The following is a 17015-nucleotide window of genomic DNA, read 5'->3' on the forward strand; positions in this document are numbered from 1 at the left end:
ATGAAAATACACTTAAAATCTGTGAATATTTTGTGCTTGAAGTGCTGGCCATCACCTGTCCTGTTGCTACAAAGTCCTTGAGGGGGTGAATAGCCAGACACAGGATGTCATCATTATGGCCCATGTAGAAGCGTTGGGTATTCTGTTGCCTGTTGTACACCACTCCAACAGCAGCCACATGGTAAACTATCTCCCCAGTCTGAGTGTAAAACAAGTTACTTCTGCAATCATAGCCTCTGTAGCTGCAAACAAAACAACACATGGTGAAATCAGAGTGAGAAAGTGAGAGTTCTTCATTTTTTAAACAGGTTTGCTAAAGAAAATTCATCTTTTGTTGCAGCCTTGTCATTCAGGAGCTTCTTTTGTGTGATGTTACAAAGTCAGCTTACCCATGAATAAAGTGCAGCTTCACCCCACTCCCCGGTGCTCTCTCTCTTTTTTTCATGGCCAATGCTCGATGCTTTTCTTTGGACTGCTCTTTGAGCTGAGGTAGATCTTCTTTATAAACCTAGGAGTGTGTGGTTTGTCTCATAAATACACATGATGATTTTCAGGGAGAGATTTTGAAAGAGACTAACATCTCTGATATCATCACAAACCTGTCTTCGATATGTGAGCTGTGTCTCCTGCTCGATTTCTGAGTCCATCTCAGGTACGTCTGACTGATCGGAGTCTGACTCCTCACTGTTAGAGTCTGCCAAGGTCTCTGAATGCAAGAAGAAACAAGGTTACATCACACTCGCTGCCCTCTAAATCACACAATACCCCAGTGCACACCTCGGGGGAAACAATACTGCATCTTGCGCTAGCAGAAGTTATGGTTGGTCATGTAATTATGTGGTGACACCTCCTATTTATCAGCCAGTCGTGCTTTACAGTGACACTGCTCAAGACAAATGTATAAAAATGCTGATGAAGCAAAGTAAAGCTGTGCCAGGACAAGGCAATAAGCAGAACTGAAGCCAAGGGCGTCTACTCACAAGATCCATTAGGAAAATGAAAAAGAAAGGCAGTTAGTGTGTGCTTTCATTTCAGAAAGCGCAGCTGCACTCTGTCTCTGGAAAAAATATGACTTGGGAATGACAATGCAATTATACTTTCCAAGCTTCATTCATTTTTATTGGATTTGTCTTAATTAATGCAATGGTCGTTCCATTGCAGCGCTTTATAGAAATGATAGTTAATGAAAAGAAGTACGGGAAGGAACCAATCTAGTACATTGCTCCCTGGTGGTTTGGCACATTAAGTTCATGAGGCTAGTGGGAGCAATATGGGTGCACATGAACGTTCATAAAACCCTAAGAGGTAACTAAAAGTGTACTGTAATATGTGTCATTACTGAAATCTCTGCTGCAATGGCAGAAAGAGACATACAAGCAAGTAAGGCTCTAAACCCTGGGGTTTCCCTTCCATTATAAGGTTTACAGTTCCAATGCCTGATCGTTTTTTTTGCGTCATTGAGCAAAAATTACCTTTCAGCATATTGTAATTCAACTACACGTAATTCATAACACTCCAATCAGAGGCATTTTCAGGCATGTAGGAGGCTTAAATGTATGACTGATAGCTGTAATTACCAACCACTGATCAGCGTCAACGTCATGAAACAACATCAGGTTCATTTATATTTATTTTTAGTGTTGCGATTTTGACAGAGGAGAGTGCTGCAGTGGGGTGTATTGTATGTATTTTCAAAATGTGATCTTTTTCCCCAAAACATTTCAGCTCCTGCAGCTTTAAGCTACAGGACTAAAGCAATTTTGGGCTACGCCTAAGCTAATTACTGTAAAAACTAACAAATTAATAAATGACTAACAATGGCAGTCTGTTGTAAGCAGTTGTCAGTTATTTAGATACTGTACATATTAATCTACTCTAGCTATAACAAATTAAATAAATCTATTGTGTACCTTTAGCATTCTTTATGGGTATACTTTCCTATTTCTGAAAGAGCCAGAGTTTCCCTCTACTGCTAAAATAACTGGCTTAGGCTTCTGTAATTCATAGGTAAATTGTTATGTTGTAAAGCCACTTATTAAACTATTGGCATGAAAGTAACTAAGAATATTTCTCACACTGTCTATTTCAAAGCACTAATAAATGCATTATTTCTGCCATAATTCATAGTTTCATTTTATAGTTCACCACTTAGGCTAATATGATATTGTGTTGTTGGTGTAAAAGACTGATATAAAAAGATAAAAATTGACAGTCAGAGCATTTTTATTGTATTGCATATGGGCTATTGTAGCAGAGGTGCCAGATGGAAAATGTTAAAACTGTCTTTCCCAAACTTTGTTTCAAGAACTAAAATGGATTGCATAGATATTTTTATTAGCTCACCAATTTATAAAAATAATGCGACATGTGAATCAACTTTCCAAATTAGAATTACCATGAAAATGGTCTAAAAGTAAAAGACATAAAACAATGAGTAGTGTAAAAGCTGGTGGCAACAAAATAGTGTAGGACATGATAAGATGAAAAAAAAAAAAATCCTTTTTTTTTTTTCCTCAATACTGTTTTGACATTCAAGAAAATATGGCAGTTCAAGATATAGTTTTGTAATTATGGGTTCCAAGGAGACATAAAATGGATTTTTTGGGTCTCAAATCAAAAAACCTTTGGGAATTGCTGTGCTATAGTATCATACCACAGGCTTAAATGTATTACATTTGGAGTAATCTTTTGTAACCAAGGGTTTGCTCTTGTCTAAACTCTTTGTAACTGCTGAGCCTTTTTGTCAACAATGTGAACAAATTGCTGCACATATTGCCGTGTTTTGCATTATTCATCAAACACAGGGTAAAGCTATCATGAAAACAATGACAGTTATTACACATCTGGCAAAGCTCCTCTCACCTTGTGGCACTATATGCAGAGCCTCTTTAGACTTTCTCTCAGGGACAAATTTCCACTGGAACACTGAGTGATCTGCTCCACCAATAGTGATGACCCATTGGTAATCATGTGACCATCTGGCATTGGTAATGTGAGCTGAATGACCTAAATACTTTTTAAATTTTGCACCTGAAATCAAAAGAAAACATATTAATAAGACAGTACATGATATTAACAAAATGCACAAAACTCTTTGCTTAACTCAGTGTTCCATAAATCCAATAATTACCTTTTTTTATACATGGGTATCGTAAAAGTTTGACTAATCCATAGTCGTCAGCTGTTACTAAGACTTGATTACTAAAGTTGGCATCCACAGAGTTGATGTCATTGATATCTGAATACTTGGGCCAAATTCCATTGACTTCAGGGCCCAACACACATGTCCATGACGCCCACTGCACCAGCTTCAGCTCCTCCCTGTTGGTGACCTCCTTCCCACCTCAACAGAAGACAGACATGTTACCTCACTAACCAGTTATAACACCAGAAAAACTAAAGGCCGAGGATGTTATTGATTATCGTATAAAAGGCATTCAGCTACTTACTTGGCATCCTGTAGAAAAGCCTCCTGCCACTGCCATCATTCGTCTGCAGATATTTACTGTCTGTGGACCAATCCATGTGAGTAATGAAACTGCTGGAACCAATGCACTCGCCCACCTTCTTGTACCTCTGCACCACACCGTAGATATCCACTGAGTTATCATTGGAGCCAACAGCCAAGTGGGCTCCATCAGGGGAATACTTAAGCTCATGGATGGCCTCCTTCCTGTCCTTGATGTGCACCACTTCTGTCATATCTCTGAAGGCCAATAGAAGGATCTCACTTCAATTAAAAGCTTACATAGATAAACATAAAAAAAATAATTGAGCTCTTTGTCTTAGTCTTCGTTCACAAAGACTCCCATTACCCCGGCAAATTATATACCCACCTAACTCTGAGAACAGTGAAGGAGCCATCTTTCATTCCCAGAGCCAAATGAATGCCGTCAGTGCTCACAGCTGCACAGCGGATAGGTTCCTCCATGTTACAGCGAGCTATTAGAGCATGATCTACAAGGCTCCATATCCTTTAGACAAAAAGAGTGAGAGAAAAGAAGAGGCAACACAGTGATGAGTTAAATGAAGGACATCTGTCGGTGTAACAGTAGCCAATAACTGTCAAGAGTTTTTTTTCTTGTCTCTTATAACAGATATGTCTACAAGTAAGTGGAGTTTTGTCTGTAATTTATCAACTAGAAGAATGAAAATGTCTGCAGTTTGACTAAATAAGGCACAGATGACTTGACAATATCGGGATGGTATTGAAGCATCACCTGACTGAGCGGTCGTCACTTCCTGTCATGGCTAAGGGTTTGGTCGGGTGCACAGCCAGAGCCCAAAGCTCGCCCTCACAGTGACCCTGCATGATGAGGAAGGGCTTGTTCCGATCATGAACCACCACCTCGAAGATCTCGCTGTCCTGCGTACCAACAAGGATGTGATCTCCTCGCCAGCACACGCTGCGCACAGACAACCCTATAAACATACACACACACTAAAAATTAACTAAAATTAAAAAAAAAAAAAAAACATGCAGTATAACAATAAACAGAAGCAGGCAGACATTTACCAAAGCCTTCCCAGTCATTTAAAGTGGTATAAACAGCCATTTGCAGGCAATTTTAACAGGAGGTACAAAGACAGCACATTGTGTCAAGCCAGTCTGAAACTGACAGTGGGTAATACAAAGAGAGAAGGATGGAAAAAGCATGTGCTGTATACATATGTGAACACAACATCTGTATACGGCGTCGAATTGCAACAGACCTTGGACTTACTAACAACAAGAGGAAGAGCAGAACAATGTGGAGACTTCTACAAACAGACTGACACGGTTTAAACTCTGCCCTAAATGACATCACCCACCTCGGCTATTTTCACCTCTAGCTACTGTTAGGTCCGAGATTACAAATAAAAGACATGGAAAAAATAGAGCAAGAAAGAAATTGTTAGATGTACAGATATTTTCATCTAACATGGATTTTCTGTTTTCTTTTTTCAGGTAAACACAGTTTCATTGGCAAGTATTTTCTACTGATATAACATGAGAAAGTAGGCAGTCTGCAATCACCTTTATACCCTTGGTCTGTTTCCCTGAGATCAATGACAGTAATTGGTTTGAAGTTGAGATCCCACAGCCGGACACAGCCGTCTCGGCCCCCGGTGGCAAAGCCCTCTTCACAGGCATTCATGCTGAAAATCCCTGACTGGAGGAAATGACAGGCTGTCAGTAAGGATCTGCACAATAAAATGAGCAACGACAGAACCAGCCACAGTACAGACCGCGCAGTGCTACTGCTACTCAGCCAGGCATTTTGTTTAACAAGGCTTTCACTATTGCAAACCTGCTATAATGCCCTCAAGACAACACAGAACTAACAGGAGGTGTAATTTGTATGATTGTTACTGGAACACCCCATTTTTGGCTTAGTTATTGTAAACACTGAGAGGCTCTCTTGTGAAACATGAGGGACACATTTTGTAGTAGAAAAGCAGGAAAAAGCATGTACTGTAGTTATTATCCCCTCCCCCATCCACCCATCCCTTCACCCAGCTGTTGATCTCATAGATATCATTTAATCCTGTGTAGCAAAAGGCTGATCCTTTTCTACTGAAGGGAATCAAACCAAGCCTGTGTGCATGGGTTCAACCATGTTTTGAGTTTATTGGATGCTTTCACTGTCTTTTTTCTGTACACAGTGCAGTAAGGTCAGTGGAAGAAGCTATAATGATTATAGCAAGAAAGAAATACAATATGAGCCTTGAAGCCGAGCATGCTCTGATGATACGAACTTACCCCATGAGCCCCCTGCACAGTCCTCATTAGATTGATCCCTTTCCACACATAGATGTCACCATTCAAGGCACCAGAATATGTGACCTCATCCTTTGCACAGGCAAGACAGAGTATGGTTTGGAGATCCCCCGTTTTGCCAAAAACACCACGTTTTGGTGTGAGAGCATTACCGCATAAGCTCCAAAACTGAAAACACAAACAGAAGAGTGAAAGAGTATGTCAGCTAATAATCCCCTGTGTAATCCTGTCATGTAAAAGCAAATAGACAATTATGGAGCATTTAGAGTGAAAATGTTTCATTCATGGTTTGTCTGGAGCACAACAACAAACACAGATATGCCTCCTTGAAAGAACACAAAGTCAAATTCGAGCCCCCCCTCCTCCCCTTCTGTGTATGTGATGCTGGGAACTCTTGCTGGGGGGTCAGTGCTGTAACCACCTGATCAGCATGCACAGACACAGACACACACACAAACACACACATGCATACACGCAGGCTCATTATTTATGAACAAGGTCATTGGGATGCACCGGCACGGTCTCGTCTGAGGGCTAAATCCATCAAACAGAGGAGGGGAGAGAGAAAAGAGAGACGCTCCGTCTGCATGGAGATGAGATCACAGGGAGAAAGCTCACGGAGGGCGTCTCAAATGGTGAGATGCGGCGATCGGCATGTGAAACCGAGACGCACTCATGACCAGAGGAAGAAAAATGACAACTATTTTTCTGCCTCAAGGAGGTCTTCCTATATTGTGATTCTTTGAAAAAAAATTTACTTCAAAAATAGTGACAACCAACAGGAACCTTAGGTGGGTGCAGGTGGTATGATATTTCTGATGAGAAAGAAAGTAATCTGGGGAGACAGTCAAAGAATGAACAAATGAGCTCTTTAACAACGGCAGCCTGTCACACCCTCACTAACACCTATCCTGCAGACTGATAGGGCTGCAGCCTGTTAACAGAAAGGATCGATTATCAGAGACAGGCATCACAGGCTCAGATAGCCCTGCCATCAAACATCTGAGGCTCGTATAAACCTCAACAGGACAGGTCTTTTGTAATCCTCAGCTCCTGACTGAGCTTTGACGGAGTATTTGCATGTGCCTGATCCAATGTGTGGGGTCGATGCTCAAGGTTAAGTAGGCAAGATCACAGGTGTGTGAGTAATCTGAGAGGGCAGTATATATCATACATATCTGGACTGAATTGTGTCAAGTGGCTGGTTGTAATAGGGGGTGGGAGACGGTTTTGTGGCCCAGCCTGTTGCAGGAGAAGCGGGGATAGATGCAGCGTGACTGCACAGCCCTCCCTGCCCGCAACTGATAAGGCAGCGAGACACGGGCACCAGCTAATCCCCTCGCTGCTGAATTACTGAGAGGAGACGGGATGCTGGAGGGTTTTATGATGAGGCCAGGAGCAGCAAAGGAAAGCACAGAGGGAGAGGAGGGTATAGGTGGAAATGTAGTAAAATGAGAAAGCTTTGAGTTGAAATCTTTAAAACAGTACTCTTTCCTCTGAACAACACTCACTATAGATGTTGCTCTGCTTAACTCTGGATTAGTGGGATGTCATTAGCTCAGTTACACCCACCAACGCCTCTAAGAAAAGCTTTTAAAACTTAATTAATACACACAGGGTCATTAGTCATTAGTTACTTTACAACTCTTCACCCTCTTAATTTTACGCTTAATATTCCCTGTCACACAGCAGTGACCTCGAATGGTGCTCAAACATGTGCTAAGTGCAACACTTAGAGGAGGTCATCTCCATGGCAGCTGAATGCAAGGACAGAAACACAACTGATGAGCTGTGGCCCATTCATATACATACTCTCAATCTTGAGGTCACCTCTGCTCAGTGGGAATTTATGGCATGTTGATCCACAGACACAAACAAAGAATTGATGATTATTTTTAAACCATGTATCATCATAACAGAATATCATTCATTCCCTTTATGTATGGACATATGCTCATTAAACTAGCTTGAGTTGCACAATCTACACATAAAACATAGCACTTTGTCTCTACATTATGTTATAAAAGTAACGTAACTGCTACAAGATGTGTTTTGTGGTGTCAGAAACATTATGAACCTCTGGTCTATTACAAACTCAGTTAAGCAGCATGGAAATGATTGGTACATTTATTTGTACTTCCCAAAAAACTCCCTGCTCTAGGACTGATACTTTTTAATAGTTCAGGAGCTCTGATGTGAGCTGACATGTTCATGGTTCTGTGGTCAAGGGACTAATTTGCCAAGTCTGAAGGAATCTTTTAGATCCTTGGTCACGACTTCCAGAGCTAAAATCTGCGGTTACTTTGGGTGGTAATATGACTTAAACCAACTGAAAAAGGGACAAGCACACCAAGTCATCCTGAATAAATAAAAACACAATTGGCTATATGTTTGGCTAAGAAAAGCTGCATGAGACGGAGAGCATTGCCAGCAGCCTTGGTCCTTGTCACAGAGGTTGTGTTTTCCTCAGCCTACTAGTGAGTGGATTACTGGAGCTAAATCTCTGGGATGCTCTGAGTGCTATAATCGCTGAGCGAGCACAGGGCTGGGGAGCAGATGTCACATGGTCCGCAGGGTGAGGGCTGGGGAAATTATGTGGGACAATTGCTGGATTGCCTTGGCATTGGGAAACCAGAGGGGAGGGCAAGAGAAGAGAAGGAGGAGGGAAGAAAGACGGAAGGATTCAACGGAGACGGGGTGATTGGGGGCTGCAACCAGAGCGAGATCTGTGTCATGACTATGGGGGAAGAGTTCAGGGGGAATTATTTGGATAGAGGAGGCAGGTCAAGCTGGATTGAGATGAGGGAGTCATCAGTGAGACGTCGCCTCTGGGAAATAAGTACAGTAGGCTAAACCTCCTGACTGCATCAAAGCCACTTAAGCATGCCACAATGTTTAGCCATGCATGGCCTGTGGGCACAGTCCCTATCTGAAAATGATTCATTCACTTCCCAATGTTTAGAAATAAGCTTCCTCTGTGGCTCTGAACTCCTTGTTATTTCCTAATGGTTGTGCCACTCAAGAAACACTACTACATGTCCCATGGGGGGGGTCAGGGAACACACCCTGCTTAAACTCATTGAAGATTTATGAACACCACTCTTCTGTGAAAAAGAACTGATAGAGATAGGGCCGGAAAGGGAGTGAGCCCAGCTGTAGTTTGTAAAAAAAAAAAAAAAAAAAAAAAAAAATGCTGAATGAGGAAAGCTGAAAAGGAGAGCTGAGTAGCAGAGTCATGGTCCCTCGCATAAAAAAAGAAACATTTTTCCCCTCTGCAGTGCAGATTACTTCAAATTTGAGAGACTGTGAGTCACTGCCTGTCCTACTTATGTTAAGTGCCTAATAACCATGAACTGTGGAATAAAGTGAATTTGCATACATCTATTTTAAGGCTCTGATATGGTCATGGCGATAAAACAGAGAAGGCACGGAGAAGAAGGGCACAGAGCCACTAGAATCTTCAACATTTCAAAAAAAAATTTTTTTTTTTCAGATATTATGCAAATGAAGCACAACAGTTCCTTTCTTCAGTTCTCCAGAGCCGGCGGTAATCTACTGCATGTAAAATGACCAGGAAGCAGCTGTACCTTGATATGTTTGACACCACAGCTTACGAGCTTGCTCGGCTGGTACAAATCCCATGATATGTCAAATATCTGCGGAAAAAAAGCATTAAATCTGTTAAACAACACTGCATTAAACCACCATTTAAAGCACTGTATTGGTCCTTCATAAAGACATATTGAAGGCTGACTGCTCATCTGATTATATCTTATTAAATGGAAATTGGACATCTGGACACCTAATTACTTGAAGAAGATAAAGGATGAAAATACAAAATTAACAAAGGAAATGAAAAAGTAAAAAGTGCGTTTGCACCAGCTGTACTCTAATGTGTGGGCTGAATTAGCAAACAACAGCTGTCTGCATTTCATCTTTTTAAAATTCCTTTTCATTAGCAGTGCACCCTCTCAGATGGGCTCTGGAAGGCTCACAATCAATCAGGCCTAACTTGTTTATGTCCCCTTTGGGCAAGCGCTCCATCCTGCGTTTATAGCTAATTGAGGCGGTCGATACTGAGCTTATGACAGAGACAGGAGAGGAAGCAAGTGTTTACCCTGTCTGTATGACCAGGAGCGGCTGCCAGAACCTTCCCTCTCCTCCAATCCCACACACAGATTGTGTTTTTAGAGTCCAAGCCCACAGACACCAAACACTGCAAAGAGAGCAAGGAAAAACAGCACATCACATAAAAGACATCACAGATTGAACAGCTACCGCTCTATTGCACTAATCACTGCAAGCCAAGTTAGATACCTCCACTGTAGCATGGGCAGGCCACAATGAAAAGGCTAATAACAGCTACAGAACAAAACAGAACAGTTGTCCAGCCCCTGGCACTTCCACTGAGCAGATTTGAGTGCTTTTGCTGGAGGAGCCTCCTATAGCTGACTGAGTGAGTAGGCAGCAGCAGCAGTGGAGCAGAAGAGAAGAGAGCAGCTCTTATGAAAATCCAACTTCACTCTGCTTTACATGGTAAAGGATGTCCTCTTTGATCCACTGCTGAATCAGTATTTGGCCAAGGATAGATGTCCCTAGTGATGCCTTCGCTCTGTTTGAACTGTACTTTATTTGGGAAGTGTGTGTTTTAATGATGAACAAAGAAAACCTGTGATGAAACCAAGAGAAAGCAAGTAGATGATGGTGCTGAAAGCACACTTTTTAAGGCATTTAAGAAGCTGCAACCAGTAAAAAGTCTGGTGATGCTTGGAAATTTACTAAAACAATTAATCGAATCATTGTAGTTCCACTAGAATTAAGTATCAAAAAGGTCACACGGCAATACTGCGTCTTATATTGAGAACTGACTCAAGCATCAGGGTATAGTATCTTTTGACATTGCTTTAATTGATAGACAGGAAGGGCATTCCTCTGAATGGTCTGGGCTGAGTTCAACTCTGACTTTCCCTGATCCAGGAAGGGGAGCAATAGAGAGTAAATAGTGCCACTAAACTGAATAGTGATGCAGCCTCTTCCGGCTTTAAACACTGTCACATCCCATCTAAATCTCCGGCCCTCTACTCAAGCAGGGGAAATGGCACAGGGGTCATCTTCCTGTCTCTTACTGCAAAATACAGTAGGTAAAACTGCACTGGAAGCCCCTATGGGAGGATGAGAGAGACACACAAAGATAAAACCTAGAGATGGTTCCGCATGATATTGATTTTTATAGTCCAAAAGCACGTTAGGTGGGGGTTGTAGTGTGTAAACATTAACTTGTGGGAAGTCTGTAGAGATCTGGATAGAAAGATAACACAAGGCTAAATACCAGGTTATTTGAAAATCCCTGTGGTTGTCAGATAATGCAAGCATGCTGAATTCCTGCACATATTCTTGTATAGATTCCATTCTGATGCAAGAGTTTTAATGATTTCCAACACTGTAAAAACAGCCCTGTGAGACAGAAGCCAACTATTCTTAAATATAGCCTAAATCAAATTATATTGTATTAAAAAAAAAAAAATACAAGGATAAGGACGTTTTACTTGACCAGATTTCTTAAAATTAGAATAACAATCTAGCCACTTAAAGATGTGCTTGTGCCAAGCTCTGTAAACACAGTTACTCAAAACAAATTTAATATTTCTAAAATGAGACATTGTGCCACTTTCCTCACTCTTAAAATAAGGAAAACAACTGTTTCTCTACCGGAATATTATGGAAACCATTGTTTTAACTTGTACTATCTCAGTAACACAATGTTACGTATATTTTCTTAAAAAGAGATCACTTTTCTAAGGTCCTGTCAAACACTGCATATGACTGCTTTTCTTTAAAGTCCTACTGTCGATCTAAGACTGGAGTAGTCACACATGTCATTCAGAAACTCAGCCAAGCGGGTGAGCTCAAGAGGCCAATTCATACTACTTGAGTGAAATTTGCTGTTGTGCTGCTCAAACTGACACTTTACTGGTGACACTTTTTCTATCTACATTCTTTAAAACCAATAATTAATTAAATAAATTAAAAAACCCACGCAAAATGTGAAAAAATCTGCAAACTTATTTGACTATGAAGTGATTTCTTTACTATAGGTTCATGTTACTAAGAGAACTTAATTTTATTTCTTTTTGCACTGCTGGCTTTACATGAATTAAAGTCAACAACTTTTCTGATCTCATAATGGACCTACAGACCCTACAGTTCTGAATTGCAGCTTCTTTTTTTTTCTGCTTTACATCATGTCAAGCCTTTTACCTTACCAACAATACGAAGACCCTGTTCACTGTCTTTAGCCCGTCAGCTTTATTCTTGCAAACAAACAATTAAAAAAGAAAAGCACTTAGTCTTGTTGTCATGGATTATTAATGTCATTTCACTGTACCTGTCCCTCGAGGTCGAAGGCCAGACAGGCGATGCCATGTGTGTGCACGTCTTTGAGGATGGACACAGTCTGCACGGTGTAGGAGTCCCACACACAGATGTAAGGCTCCTTGCCCACCTGTCCTGTGGCCACCAACACACGCTCTGGATGCAAAGCTAAACTGTACAGAGAAAGACAAGAAGGGGGAGAGAAAACATCTGATGAGGCTTGCCATTGTGCATGCTTGTGTGTTTGCATGTGCTCAGAGTGGAATAGGGATTCACCCTCCCAATGGAAACCACCGGGATGAACACATTAAGCCTGCTGTGGTTTCAACTGGGAAGCAGAGGGGCAGCTTGATGAGCCGACATGGTTCAATTAACTCTCTCATGCTCACAACGCACCCAGCCTGGCTTCTTCCGTGCCCACAGGGTGTTCACAGAGCATGAAAAAGTGATGCTGGTAAGTCTGTGAATTCCTTTTTCTTCTTTTTTTGTTCATTTTATCAGTGTCCCTTATTTGGCCCTTTCACCTTTCTAATTCATCTGGGGTTTCCTCGCATCACCAGGCATATGTTTGTAACACTGCTACATGTTACATAATCCCCCCCCCCCCTTCAGCCAACCCCCTTCCTCCACTCATACATCCCCCACCTACAAGCATTACCACTCTACAGCTGAGCAACAGCCTGCTGTATAAAGCTGTCACTCGCCCCCACCCCCCCATGCTCCGCCCATCATTTCAGCAGCCGCCAGTCACGTTCCAGGCAGGCCTGAGTGATTCACTGGGCAATTCTTCCTCTTGCCTTGTCCTGCCCTATATATTTCATGCTGCGACGGAGCTCCCTCCATTATAATCAGGCTGCTTTTTTTGCCAACTGCTCTCCAGAATTTCTAATCCTGGCCTTTATTCAGACAGCCGGCCAGAGTGGCTCTGCAGGCCAGGCAGCATCAACCTGCTGACTCAAATCAGCTCACGCTCTTCTACTTCTACCTCACTGTCTCTCTCTCTCTCTCTCTCTGGCTTTCCTCATCCAAGTTCCTAATATGAATCTTCCTTGGTCCTTTATCTCCCCTTGAAACTTGCTGCTGCGACAGTCCTGACAAATCTGACGTGGGGTGACAGACCTGATCTTTCAACCATCGCTTCTTTGCTTCAGCACGGTGCATGCTGAACTTCTCACCAACCTGGCACAATTTCTCATCTTACTTTTTATGAATTATATAATCAGAGCACAGCAGCTAAAAATAGCATTCAGAGGAAGAGAGAATGATTGCAACACTTTGAGATGTAGACAGACACAGCAAAGAAAACTGCCTCGACAGAAACAGGTACTGCACAGCAAATCTGTTTGGTTTGGCACCGGAGCAGGATAAAACCAAGCTGAGGAATAAAATATCCAAGTGCGATGGAGTTGCTCATGATAGGGTCAAATAAAGCACCTTCTTTTTTTCACAGTATTTGCAGGATGAATTGACACTCAGCTGAACTCGTGCATCAGTTCCTCCTCACACCTTACTGCATTTATGGAGGTCCATGTTACAGATTAGAAAAGCAGTTGCTGAGCCTGCTACAGCAAGATCACTGTGTCTATTACATTTTTGTCACTAAATGCGATCGGTAATGACTTAGCCTGCAGTGCAGCGGCATGAATCTTCTGTTAGATACAGGCTATGGCTGTTTGATGCCACTGTCTTCCATCTGCTAAGTTCTTTTCTGTAGCACAAATTTAACAAAATACTGCAGCAATTAAGCACAGAGTACATTCATTATAGATAGCAGGAAAATAAACAGCCTGAGGGATGCGAAGGTACAGCACGCTAGTTAAGGTCATTCAAGCCATTAACCTCCAGTACAATACTTGTCCTTGACTGGGTAATACAATGGATGGGTAAAACAATACATTTTTGACTCATGGATAGAAATAGTAACATACAGACACAACTGATAGGCAATTCTTATTCACATTTTTCAGCAGGATATGCCTTTATCTGATTTTCCACCCTAGAATGGATTAAAAAGAAGAGGATTAGCACATTTCTGGAGGTCTATACAGTACAGTACAGGATATTTCCCAGGGTTCTACAAAGTGTTTTTAATCCAGATGCCCATCAAACTTCATGTAAAACACCTGCCCATACACCAGCAGCTTAAAACTAAAAATAGAACAGCTGGAATGAAAGGAAGCAGTGGATGAGTATAGTGGCGTTCTTATTAGGCACCAAAAAGCTAAGGTGGAGGAACAGAACATCTACTGTGCATCACAACTAAATTTGTCATCAAATACTTCAAAGAGCGTAATTAATAGCTCTCACTGCATTCGAGATAATAGATACTGTAATGCCTATCAATAACCCTACAAATATGTCTAAGAGGTTTTCCACTATGTTTTGATATCAAATGAAAAAATAACAAATCAATGATGAAAACTAGAAGAACAGAGAGTGCATACCTCCACCCAGGCCTCATTATTTTGTCATTCAATCAAACGCTCTGACTATCAGTGACAACAAAAACGAGAATGTACTCCACCACGTACTAATCCTCCTGACACACAGACAAAGAAACCAAAACAAGAAATTTAAAAGCAATGTATTTTAATATTTTTTTTCTATCACCTGACTTAAAATAATAATAATAATAATAATAATAATAATAATAATAATAATAATAATGTTTTCTTTGTAACATCCGGGCTTTGTCTTAGTCAGGGGTAAAGTGAGGATACGAGCACATGTGGCTACTCCCCCTCATCTGTGTAAAACATTCATAACACCACTTACACTCGACATCTGTCTCATTTTATTTATTTCTTTTAATCCTGGTGACAACAATGCTGAATCATGCCACTGTGGAAAGTAACTGTATTCAACTCCGGAGGCTCCTAATTAGGAAAGACAGATCTGCTCTTTAGAGGCTATTCTGCCTTTAAAGGAGTACCCTGGCACCTAGTCACTATATTTACATTACATCTTCTTTTATTGGGATTCTTGCCACCATTTCCTTATGGTGCCTGTGATGATGAATTTAAACAACAAACGTGTTTTGCAATATAATCGTGACTGAATAAAATAAAGACTACTGTTGTACTCATGAGAAATGTTAGCTAACAGAAAGTTTTCAGTCTCACAAACCATGACGATTTATTATATACACTATATATTGATCAGTAAAAAGGGCAGATTAATGTAGATACAATGATCTGTGAATCTCAGGCCTAAGTCTGGTGAAGAAGATGATTTGTAGCCACATAATTTCAGAGCTTCAGAGACCAGAAAGAGAGAATAAAAAGCACAATGTAGAGCCTGCTTGTCAATTTTATACTTCTTCAACTTTCTCATTAATATGCAGAGTTAGTTTGCACCATTAGCTCTTTCTGTTCACAAGCTACAGCTGCAAGACTCTTTTCTGAAAATGTCACACATTTATTTCATGCACTTGTCTGCATAAAAGCTACATAAGAAATAAGAGCTCTTAATTCATCTTTGACTGGGTATTTGTAATCTACTACTGTGGTTGTGGCCTCTCATAAAGTCAACAAGATATAATAAAAATAAGAGATCTGTTCCTTTTTTAACAGCCTGAAAACCATATTTTTTACACAACGCTTTTTTTAAATTTTGCAACATTATTTTCATTACCTTGCCTTAATATAACACCATATAACACCGTAGCATTAAAACATCATAATTTGAGGAGTGACCACTCCCTCCTGCTCCAGTGTTTCTGTCAAGAAAATGTGATGACACACACATTTTCCTGCCAAAATAATCTACTGTTTGGTATTAACGACCTCCAGCAGCTTTGAGTTATTATATTTTTAGACTGGGATAAATAGACAAGACAAGAAAAGACAGGAAGAAATAATTACTCATGAAAATACATACAGCAGCATGTTCATCTCACTAGTGTACCTTTAAATGGTGAATAATTATAGAGCAAACCAATGATAACGACTAAAGTATGTGCCATCCTGGACACCATCAGCCTTTTGCAGAAACCTACATATTATCTTCTTAACATCAGATCAGTTTAATGTGGCTGCAGGGCAAAAAAAGACAGGAAAGGGAAACAAAGGCAGCAATTAACTCATTAAGTAAGTGTGTTATAACATCTAAAATAGACCAGGAGAAAAAAACAGAGCGCATCACATACAGGCACAAGGATGATGAACAAGAGAAAGGTTTGAATCGGAGCATTATCTGAGGGGTCTACATCTATTCCACATGAGTGAGTGCAACATGAGAGTGGTCCTACAGTCATTCAACACCACTGATTGCTGAGGATTGCTACCAATTGTCCCTCTGCATTTTAAGTATTTGAGTAAACACCTCTCTGAGATTAAAATCATTATGTCAACATGAAGAGACGGCGCAAGACATCTGTACAGCTTGTACTGTCAATATGTTCATATCACTGAAGTACTTTAGCAAATGTGCAAGTAGAAAATGCACCTGACAACCCAGTGAGTGACTATAGATTGACTTAATAAGTGCTACTGTGAAATTTAATGACTCCACAAGCCAAGAGTTTGAACTCTGTGAGCGCACTTCACCTGAGTTCTGAGGGTTAGTATTGTCCAATTAATAATGGAGCAGGAGCCCAGCTGACGAACGACACCGTATATAATGCTTGTCATCTCCAGGCCAACCCACAGCACACACACATGTCAACACAAGCGCTGGAGCGTTGGGCACAGGTCACTGTGGTGTCACATGCAAAGAAACAGTATGAAAAGCAGGATAGTTGGATGTGTGACGCAACAGTAGTTGTGTGGTCATGGAAGGATGAGTGAAGCCAGGCATGGACAGAGCCAGGAAACCCTCAACTACACATTACTATTTGAGGTTTCTTAATAATGCACCAGTATACAAGACTTTTACACACAAT

General features: G+C 40.9%; 1 protein-coding gene across 2 annotated transcripts in view; it reads right to left on the minus strand.

Moving 5' to 3' along the window:
- eml5 (EMAP like 5) overlaps positions 1-17015 on the minus strand; it is a 44223-nt gene that overhangs the window by 26247 nt on the left and 961 nt on the right. The window contains exons 2-15 of one of the 2 annotated variants that reach the window (XM_030126555.1): positions 12147-12306; positions 9879-9977; positions 9349-9417; positions 5744-5929; positions 5018-5153; positions 4813-4836; positions 4221-4422; positions 3837-3974; positions 3450-3706; positions 3131-3343; positions 2863-3030; positions 600-706; positions 390-508; positions 56-242 (exon numbers count right to left, since the gene is read on the minus strand). In XM_030126555.1, the coding sequence (XP_029982415.1) occupies positions 56-242; positions 390-508; positions 600-706; positions 2863-3030; positions 3131-3343; positions 3450-3706; positions 3837-3974; positions 4221-4422; positions 4813-4836; positions 5018-5153; positions 5744-5929; positions 9349-9417; positions 9879-9977; positions 12147-12306 (2065 nt within the window). The remainder of the gene's footprint in view (positions 1-55; positions 243-389; positions 509-599; positions 707-2862; positions 3031-3130; positions 3344-3449; positions 3707-3836; positions 3975-4220; positions 4423-4812; positions 4837-5017; positions 5154-5743; positions 5930-9348; positions 9418-9878; positions 9978-12146; positions 12307-17015) is intronic. The other variant, XM_030126556.1, reaches the window with a different exon arrangement.

This window comes from Sphaeramia orbicularis, chromosome 22 (genome assembly GCF_902148855.1).
Source record: "Sphaeramia orbicularis chromosome 22, fSphaOr1.1, whole genome shotgun sequence".
NCBI classification, from domain to species: domain Eukaryota; kingdom Metazoa; phylum Chordata; class Actinopteri; order Kurtiformes; family Apogonidae; genus Sphaeramia; species Sphaeramia orbicularis.